This window comes from Ochlerotatus camptorhynchus, unplaced genomic scaffold (assembly GCF_037179485.1).
Source record: "Ochlerotatus camptorhynchus isolate MF236.1 unplaced genomic scaffold, CSIRO-AGI_Acam_v1.1 ptg000434l, whole genome shotgun sequence".
NCBI lineage: Eukaryota > Metazoa > Arthropoda > Insecta > Diptera > Culicidae > Ochlerotatus > Ochlerotatus camptorhynchus.
In genome coordinates this window covers 7923688-7934141 of record NW_027040920.1, presented here as the reverse complement: position 1 = coordinate 7934141, position 10454 = coordinate 7923688, and the positions used below count along the sequence as shown (strand labels likewise).

General features: G+C 44.8%; 1 protein-coding gene across 1 annotated transcript; it reads right to left on the bottom strand.

Annotated features, from left to right (window-relative positions):
- Nucleotides 1-9270: 9270 nt before the first annotated feature.
- LOC135711642 (uncharacterized) lies at nt 9271-10214 on the bottom strand. The gene is made up of 2 exons (XM_065234513.1): nt 9796-10214; nt 9271-9731 (listed from the first exon to the last, which is right to left on the bottom strand). Exons 1-2 carry the CDS (start codon nt 10199-10201, stop codon nt 9271-9273), a joined length of 867 nt encoding a protein of 288 aa, XP_065090585.1. The 5' UTR covers nt 10202-10214.
- Nucleotides 10215-10454: the final 240 nt, after the last annotated feature.

Sequence of the window (10454 nt, the reverse complement as noted above, 5' to 3'; positions counted from 1 at the left end):
TCAAATGAACCATGCTTCGTCGGTACTCCGCGCCAGAAACGTTGACTAAGTACGAACGGTCACTCAGCTGGCCTGATATTACTCCTGGCGTCCATATTTTCGGTTCTTCCGGATTCAGCTGAGCAAACACGGGAGAACCCACCTGCAAATCAGGTAGCTTGCGAGATTTTACATCATAGTGAAACTTGGACCGTTTACGCTGTTTTTCAATAGCTTCAGGTACATTCTTCACCACTTTTGGAAGTAAATTCGCCACCGAAGAGGGAACGCTGCATCGTGTAGAGCGCGAGAAAAGACGAGCTGCTGGACTGGAGCCAATCTTCTTCTTCTTCTTCTTCTTCTTCTTCGCATTTCAAGCTTATTGCATATCGCATATTAGCTTATTGCGTGCTCTCAACTTAGTGTTCTAGATGCACTTCCACAGTTATTAATTGAGAGCTTTCGATACCTGTACCATTTTTGCACTGGTATAATTGTGTGGCAAGTCCAATCATACTTCTATGCCCAGGGAAGTCGAGAAATTTTCCAACCCGAAAAATTCCTAGACCGGATAGGGAATCGAACCCAGCCACCTTCAGCATGGTCTTGCTTTGTAGCTGCGCCTTTACCGACTGAGCTAAGGAAGGCCCCAATCTTGTTCGGTACATTGCGCCAGTGAAGAAGGGCGAACCAGAAATCTTCTCCTGTGTCCTCACATTTCTTCATCATCCGCTTGGCTATTTTCACCGCCGCTTCTGACTTTCCATTTGCTTGCTGGTGATGTGGTGATGACGTGATGTGCTCAAAATCCCAATCATTCGCAAACTGGACCATCTTGCGGTTGATAAAGTTGGTGCCATTATCCGTCAATATCGTCTGTGGCACACCGTGACGGGCAAAATTCTTTTTGCACACTCGAATAACGGAGTCCGGAGTCAAATCTTCCAAAAGATCGACCTCGAAGTAGTCGGAGTAGTGGTCGACCGAGACGAGAAACTTCTGCTTGCGACCTCGAAGCTCCGCGATAAATACATCCATACTCACCAGTTGGAAAGGAAATACCGGAATGCTGTGGCTCATCATTGGAGGGTTTGGCTGAGAAGCAGCGTACTTTGCGCAAACCATACATTCCTTCACGACGTCTTTTATTTGGGTACTCATACCAGGCCAGAAGAGATTTGCCCTGGCCAACTTCAATGTTGCCTCCACATCGCCATGGTTAACATGACAGCATTTGATCAACTTACGTCGCAACGTGTATGGTACAACAATCCGGTCAATTCGCAGAATCAATCCATCAACCGTGCTCAATTCATTTCGGTAGTTGTAATAAATTCTAACACTGTCGGGAACTTTATCGAGCACCATTGGCCAACCATGACGGATGTAGTCGACAATTTGCAGCATCGATGGATCCTTCATCATTTCCTGTATTATATCACTCAGACGTTGATCAGAGATGCTCAGGTAGCTGGTCGGCTTCAAATCTTCAACTTCCTTGAGCACCTTAAAGATACTGAGTTTTCTGTATTCGTCCTCTGGTTCGGTGATGATCACCGGGGCTCGAGAGAGAGCATCGGCGACTACATTGTCTTTACCGGTTACGTAAACTATGGATAAACTGTAGCGCTGCAGGTTTAGTAGCATGTGTTGAAGCCTGCGCGGTGCCGAGAGAAGCGGCTTCTGGAAAATGTTTATCAAAGGTCTGTGGTCGGTCTTAACAACATTCTTCCGCTCCAATCTGATAAGGAGAGCTTCCAGGCACTTATTGTGGTTCATCAATGCTTCTTCAAATGTTTCGCCGATTCCATATACCAACACGTCGTCTGCAATGCATTCCACGCCTTTAAGACCTTCGATGGCTTCCTGCAGCTTCAACTGAAAAATTTCCGGTGCCGAAAGCGTCCAAAGGGTGTCCAGAATGTGGTCAGCTTGCTACAGGCTTCATCCAATACCACGTGCCAGAAGCCCTTCTTAGCGTCGACGGTTGAAAATACCTTAGCCATCCCGAGCTCCGACAGGATTTCGTCAAGTGTGACGAACTGCAGGTTTGGTCTTTTGAGCGCCTTGTTTAGTGGGACCGGATCCAAGCATACTCGAATTCCATCCGATCCGGGACGCTGCACAATGACCAAATTGCTTACGCATTCCGTGTGTGTTGCTTCCTTGATGATCAGTCCATCTTTTTCCAACTTCTCGAGTTCTTTCTTCAACCTTACTCTCATCGCGATTGGAATTCGCCTGGGAGGCTGGATGGATGGAGCAACACTTTCGTCGATCTCCAAAGAAACAGTATCGGCGAACTGCCCGTACCCGATGAACAGATCCTGATGATTATCAACAATCTCCTGTGCTTTGATACGGTAAATGTTGAGTAGCTTCTCCGGTGTATCCGTTGAATTCGACTTGCTGAACACAACCGCCTTGCAAAACTTTACAAAACCAAGCACTCGAGAAGCTTTTGCAGAAAGCAGCGGACGGTGATCGACATCCACTACCTGCAGGACCAATCGATATCTCCTACCTTTGCGTCGACATGGAATCTTGATCTGACCCAACACTTTGATTGGACTACCCCCGAAACTTTGAAGACGTAGCTTGGAAGGTAGCAGTGGAGGATTGTCTTTTCCGCAGAGCTTTACCAGGGTTGAGAATCCAATCAGACTCGTATTAGCACCTGTGTCGACTTCGCAAGTGATGGACTTCCAAACGTTCGCAAACTTCAGGTCTAATTCAGCCAGGACACTTCCGCCTTGATCAGAATTGTCAAAAATCTTCCCGATCTCATACTCCTCTTCCGATGAAACGTCGCTCTCAGATGAAGTTTCGCCGTTGGAGTCGCTGGATCCGTCCTTCACCTCCTTTACTCGTCGAGATCTTCGATGCTTCGGTTTGCTGTTAGCCTTGCACACTTTTTCAAAGTGGTTCTTGCCGTTGCACTTGTGACAGCTTTTCCCTAAGGCGGGACAGCTTCCTTTGGAAAATTCATGGCGATCTCCGCAGAATTTGCACCGAAGGACAGCCTTGCCTCTACTAACCTTATTGACATCTGCTGGTTTCGATGTTAGGTTCAAGAAATCCAGCGATCGCTTGGCCGCGATCTCTTCGGCTCGACACATATCTACGGCCTTCGCAAGAGTGATATCTGCCATCGATAACATTCGTCCTTAATTGTGGCCATCGGTTAGCGGTTACGACCTTGAAGGAAACTAACTCGTTCTCAAGCGCACCAAGCTTTGCCATTTTTGCGATTGCCTTGAGACTCGCCACATAATCATCTACTGACTCATGTGAGAATTGACCAGCCGAGAAGAAATCTAAACGATCAATAATAATGCTTCGTTTCGCAATAACTTTCTCTTTAATAGCAGCCAACACAGTTGCCGGGTTGGCCTGCTGCTCTACCGTCAGCTCGAAGTTAAAATATTTTTTTCTGGCTGCCTCTCCGATCACCGAAAGAAGGATACTGACTTTCTTTGCGTTCTCTGCATTCGGCCATTCATCCATTCCAGTTGCTCTCGAATATTCGTTCCAGCTTTTCTCGAAGAAATATTTATCTCCATGACCCCTTCTATGACTAACGGCGATGGCTGTGGTACAGGGATTCTTGAAGACGACGGCTGCTGAGTAGCCATCTCCTGCACCAGCTTCGTGAATAGCTGAGCCTGTTGATCCAGAAACTGCTTGAACTGTGTAGGATCCATATCGATGAGGATCTTTTCTTCACACACACACACGGGATACAAAATGGCTTCCGATGACCGAACAATTCGTATCGAAAAATTTATTTTGTTTTACACCCGTTTATTCACGATTCCGTGGAAATGACTCCGAAAAACGTATTATTCGTCTTCGACCACTTCTGACACCATGTTCTCGTTATTATTAAAACACGCTATAGTAGGATTTACGAGAATTATATTATAAGCGAACTTAACCACGCGACGGACTCTCTCACACAAAACCTCTCACTTCGCTCGTACTTATTCTGCATGTCGTCGTAGAATACGAGGGGTGTACCAATATTGCAACAAGCACCTTCTTTGAAGTCTGCTGTCTAATTGGCACGTTTATGCACCATTTGCTTCGTGTTTGCAAGTTCAAGTAAACTTGCCATAGCGTGAGAAGGTAGCGACCCTTCCATGTCGCAACGTGACAGCACAAAACGAAACAAAATCGAAACGAGCACTCGAGCGAAAATACGGACTGAAAAGCTCGATAGTCGAGCAAAGAATCACGTCGTCGATCCGAAGTCAATCAGCTTGATCAGAGACGTTGATCGAGAAGCGCAAAGAAAATTTTTGTCCAAATAGCAGCACGGTTTTTGAGGGATCTTTTGGCAATGTCACTGGCAACCATGTTTCTTCGAGGGGCTTCAAATGACTTTCATAGAGTGCCGCAATGCTGTTTAGAAAATTTGTACGTTCGACCGTTACTGAATAAAGCGTTTCGTTACCTTTGGGCTGAGAATTCATAAGCCGTACAAACAAGTCTGCCAGTCGTTTCCTAACAGTATAACTTTTTTTCATATTTTACTGTTAATGAAACGTTCTGATTCTAAATAGTTTTCAATCACTAATAAATGTTGTATTTATTTGAATCAACAATAAATAGAAATATAACAGATATAAAATATTTCGTGAAAATAATTAAATACTTTTTTCATCATTGAGAACAATACTCCTTTCTGGTGAATTGAGCGAACAGTAATGTTTATTTACTTTGCTCGTTTGGTTCAGCGTTTGACGGTCCGTTTGGTTCTTATTGCTTCAGTCTATGCGTGTCTCTATTCAACGTCTCTGAGCTTGATATGGAAATTGTGATCGATGACAAAGTTCTCGTCTCGGGGCATCAACCGCCCTAATAAACGGGTACCATACTCTAACGATATCATAGATGGTACGACCATCCCACATAAAGTTGGGATGATATCCCGAATTGGTGGTTAGGCGCTTCTTATGGTTATTGTTTATGCGGGCGGTGCAGAATGTTCAATGAGTGCAGGAAAGCAACTACATTAGCAATCTGTTGAAAGATCCAACAACCCAGCTTCGCTAATAAAATTGTTATGGTTATTTTGCTTAACGACTTGTTCCATGTGTGGAATAGTTCTATTATTTGGATTACCGTTCGTTTATGGTTATTTTCTATTAGGGTTTTCCGTCATCACGGGTCTCCGATTGATAAACTCGAACAGATCCATCACGGAGCCGTGGATTTCCATCACAAGCTGGAAGAACTTGTCGTTCTCGAACCAATCGAACATGTTGATAATGTTCGGATGCTTCACGTATTCACAGGTACACTTTCATCGGAATTTTCCGGTTCTCCTCGGTCTGAACCATAAACTGCGGTACGAGCTTGTAACAGTTGGGGTACTCCCTGCCCAGCATTAATGAGACCCCTCTCTACACTGCCTCAGGGTCGGCATACACGTGTGACTATCGCGGCCAAGGAAACACTCAAATACTCTTAACACACCCCGATGAACTCTCACACAGGTCTCGTTTATTTCCCTATCTTTCCTACTTTCTTATGGGTTATCTCCTACCTTAGCCTTCACTAGTTCTTCCTTCGTCTTCCGTTGTCGATGGAGGCCCCCTTCTCCTCCGTTCCGCTACACCTTCACCTTCACTTTCTCCTTTCCTTTGCTTCTGTTCTTCGTCCCTCGGTTTCGACTGTGGGTTGCCCAGTCGACCCTTCACTCTCCTCTTCTCCTACGGGTGCTCCCACGGTACCGTTTGCTGAGCCGTTCGCGAACGGTATAACGTGTCCACGACGCTCAGGGCCGATCCACAATGGCGATGAGCACGGACTAGTAAACGCGGCTGGTTCGCGCCGTAGATAAATGTTGACGGTAAACTGGATATTTCAGTAGGTTGGCTCCTTCTCCACTACTGATCAAGTTTCGCGCCTCAAGACTCGTGCAGACTAATAACTTTAACTCGAATAACAATCTTTCACTATGATGTATATCACATTCGATTTGGGTTTGTCTAGCTTGGTTTTCGACTACCACTTTTGACTTTTGCCAGGCAATTAGCTAGCAACGATGGCGGGTGATTTCCTTGCGCTCTCGATCGTTGATCCATTTTCCTTCAGCCCAATTTCGCCCCATCATGGCCCCTTTTACACCACCTCCCGATGGCCTCCCAATCCTGTTGTCAGCGGCATCTGGCTGTGAGTAGCGGAACTTCGTGGAGTGGTTGCTAGCTGTCCAGTGGGTGGTGGACGGTGTTGGCACTAATATTTGAATCCTTTCCTGGCATTCATAACATTTAAAGCGAAACAGTAAATTCGCGACAATCTCAACAACCTTAGACAGATAGACACACCACTGGTTACAAGCTTCTCCTGCAGCTTCACATACCCGTATGCGCCCTTCCCGGTGTGCCTTTTTAGCGTGTAATATTTGCTGTACTCTCCGTGGATTAAATCTTCATCGCACTGCAACATACTAGAGACAGAGCTGGGCCGATCCGAGTGCTGCGCAGTAGCAGTATTCTTGAAGGCCTGCCCAAACAAATTGTCCACCGTACTAGTCACGCTGTTGTCAGATTCTGAGGCCTATCCTCATCCTCCAGGTTCACAAACAAAGTCAGTCCGATGACTGGCACACTTGAGGCACACTGAGACAAATTTTGGCGCAAAATAAGTGTGTAGAGCGACCACACCTTGGGCAAACAATGAAAAATTAATGTCACCGCCTGGTGAGTGAGTTCTGAACTGAACTCTTTACTGTAAAATAAATCTTGTTCATCTGAACATCTTTGCTGAAGACGGAAACCTTCTATCTAGTCGGGATATTAAATAAGGGCAAACAACTCAAACCGAATGTCGTCGTGATTGTGCGCTGCTAAAATTGTCGATGTTTTATCACACGGGCTATCGTTATACGTTTTTTTTCCGTTCGGTATACCTGTAATATTGTACTGGTTGTTAGTGGAAAGTGCAGTTCGTTGCGATAATCATCTAATAAGAGCTTATTTTGTGTTGTGAAAACAGTGAAAAAGTTATCCAATCAGACATATTGTCTAGCATTGGGCGATCTTGAGAATCCAATTCCTCTTTGCGTATTAGAGCATCTCCACCGCTGTTTCTAAATCACTTTTGGAAACTGAGTCAGCATGACTTTCGCCTGTGACCAATGCGCTAAACCAGTTAAAGGCGATGAAGAATCCGTCTCCTGCATGGCTTTTTTTGCGACAGGATGATTCACCTAAAGTGCGGGTGCAGTTTCGAACGCCTTTGCATACGGTTGTGTTTTAAGTTTGTTCTCTGTTTTGTGCGTGCGTTCGCTCTCATAGTTTTCGGCTGCAATTGCCAGATTATCGCTGGCGCTCTACCTCCCGGACGTTTATACGTGTGTGATTGGTAGTTTTCTCGCTTTCCGGGAAGTTTAGAATAGAGAAAGAAAACGTGATTCAACATGTTTGCAAGCATCAGAAGAGATGTCGCGATCTGCGTTGTTTGATTTTCTCCCGGACCAGAAATTGCCACGCGAGTGATAATTTTTAATTTCAGTTTATTTACACGCTGCAAGGTGCGTGAAAGAGCTCGGCACATTCGGTGTTGATGTTGGCTCGCTTGTAACTTTTTTGGTTGTGTTTTCCAAAGAAATTGATCGAAATTGTACCAAAAGTGCTTCTGAACGTGTTTCGCAGTTGGGGGTGGTGAAATTCGTGAATTCGCGGTTTATGGTCAGTGAAAATTCCGTGTCACAAAATTGCTCACCGAGTTTCCTTTTTTTGCCGTTCGACGACGACGGGTTTGCGAGAGAAAAATAAGCATCGGGAATTTGCTCCCGGATGTATTGATTTGGTTAGTTCGTTCCAGTTGAAGATTGTTCTTATACATATCTCGATTGCATTTTCGAGGGGACGTTCGGAGAGCTTTGAGATTTAGGCGTTGTTGCATTTGCGGGCAGATGAGTTGGTCACCGGTAAGGGCCAGCAAGTGCTGCCAGCAGATGAATCAAGAGGTATTCGAAACAAAATTGATAAGAAATGTCCATTCAAATCGATTTAATACAGTTGAACAAATTTCAAAACTACATACGTGCCAGATTTGGAAATAATATTTTTTGAATCTGGAAGTGTGTTTATGATACCATTATCCATTTGATAAAGGTAGAGTGAACATGCGGGGCTTATTGTAAGTAAAAGTGACCTCGGAGTGGTCGTGAATTACCAGGCATTCTGAAATGGGTCACTGGAGCTGCAATAGAGCTAACACCTTCTAACTCCCGGACTAAACCTGCTTTAATTTAAGGGTAATAAAAAGCAGTTTTCTTCCATAATAACACTGCCGGACAGTGGGGGTTAGATTGTACACACACACACACAACAATTCAAACCGAATGTCACACTAGCGCCACCTGATGAGTGAGTTTTTATCTAAATTCTTTAATCTAGGATAGTTTTTGTCCATCTGAACAACTTTACCAAAGACGGGAACCATATGTTAAGTTAGGACAAACATAGAAACATGAATGTCTCACTAGCACTTGCTGGTGAATAAATTATGAGCTGAACTCGTTACCTTAGGATAGGTCTTGTCCATCTGAACAACTTTGCTCAAGACGGGCACTTCTATCTACTAAAGATGATAAATTAGGGCAATCAATGAAAGATAAATGTCACACTAGCGCCACCTTACTTCTAGTAGCCTTATGACCATCAGAAAAGGTATTCTCTGGTCGATGTGCGGTATAAGAGGTGAGGAGAAAGGAAACTAGTGGACTCTTTCATTCTGACGGTGTTCTTATGCAACAGCAGACGTGACGTCACGTCTGTTGCTGCCTAAGAAGACGCGAGAACGAAAGAGTCCACTAGTTTCCTTTCTCCTCACCTCTTATACCGCACATCGTTCTCTGGTAGCATTATGAGCTGTTTTGTTTTGATTATGCGCTCCGTTTCAAAATGTTCCATTTCGGTTTATTTCATTCCATAACTTGAATGACGTTTGACCCGTTTTAAGTTTGCACGGCGTGCAGGGATCGACGGTAATATGTATTTAACATGGTGGAACTCGATCATTTTTCAATATCTTTGCAGAAGGAAGCAAAACCCTTTATGGTTGGGATCTCGTGATATAAAGATTTCTAACATCAAAATATGTCACTTCATGGGTATATTTTTACAATAAACCACTCCCTCCGAGAGATACTCCCATCCAAAAAAAAGTATGATAATGTAAACTGAAAGTGCACTCAATTTATTTAAATAGTATTTGAAATTTTAGCAATCGGAAAAGAAAAAGGATGTGGCAATTTAAATTAGAGAACAAGGGTTAATGACGCAACATTCCTCGAGAAGGTAAACAGAATTTGGCGCTGGTATCGAAAACCATTCCGTTGGCACAAGTCTTGACTCGCGAGTGCAGTGTAAATCCAACGTAGTAGCACTCGAAGTATCTCGTGTAATCCTGCGTATCGGCAAACTTCCCCTCCGCTCTGCACTTGAACTGGCACTGCTGCCCGTCAAACTCGGCCCCGTCACTGCACTTGAACAGTACTACTTCTTCCGATGCGGTCTCCGTCTGGTAGCAGTAGCCGTAGTACTGCTTGTTGCTTTCGTAATATACCCATACTCCGTTGGACTTCCCGCAGTCCAGTTTCTTGCATTCCTGCGCATAGATCTGTCTACGGCAATTCCTCTGCACCATATCGTACATGTAGCCAGGCATGCAGTCGTACTTGGTGGCCTTGAAATCCGAATCGCACAGGTAGAAGAAGTTGCAGTTGTGTGGATCTGTTCACGTACAAATCAGTTAAATCAACCGAAATCATCGCCATAGCTTAGAGCTTTGACTTACCTGGGAAGTATCCCTCCGACGAACACTGGAAATTAGTTCGGCAGCCTTCCCGTTCTTCGTCCGGCTTCGCCGAGCAATAACCTCCCAACGCTGAATTCACACAATAAGGAACATCCTTCGGACAATCCCGTGCCGGAAGCACTTTTCCTCTCAAGCAAACCGAAATCTGGCTGCAATCCAAACAAACAGCCCCGCTTCCTTCCAGGGGACAGATTGGATCCCATTCTGCATTGCCTTCATTTCCTGGTTCTGGCAGAGATTCCTGCGCGCCATTATCGTCCTCAATGGGCAACTCTTCTTGACCGAGTACCTGTTTGGCAAACGACGACGATGACGTAAGACAGGATACACCTGCAGATAGCGCCAACAGCACGACTAGAACAAGCGATGTTTCTGGGACCTTCATCGTTACCGGTAACTTGTCCGCTGAGAGGACTATTGAATGGGAAACGATTGGGAGCGAATATTTATACTTTGAGGGTTCGAGGTCAGTGCAGAGTCATTTCGATAAGAACCAGGGGTGTATCGCAATTGACTGAGAGTGGTGATACCGAAGGAGTTTATCGATTGAACAATTTTACGATTTAAGACAGCTTGCAAGAAACTGAGTATTTTGTTGGTTTAGATTTGAATACGACCCTGTCAGGTGGTGCACTTTT

Excerpts from the sequence above, each read along its gene's own strand:
- LOC135711642 (XM_065234513.1), bottom strand. The coding sequence starts at position 10,201 with ATGAAGGTCCCAGAAACATCGCTTGTTCTAGTCGTGCTGTTGGCGCTA. Across the intron at positions 9,732-9,795 it reads GTCGGAGGGATACTTCCCAG|ATCCACACAACTGCAACTTC; the intron begins GTAAGTCAAAGC and ends GTACGTGAACAG.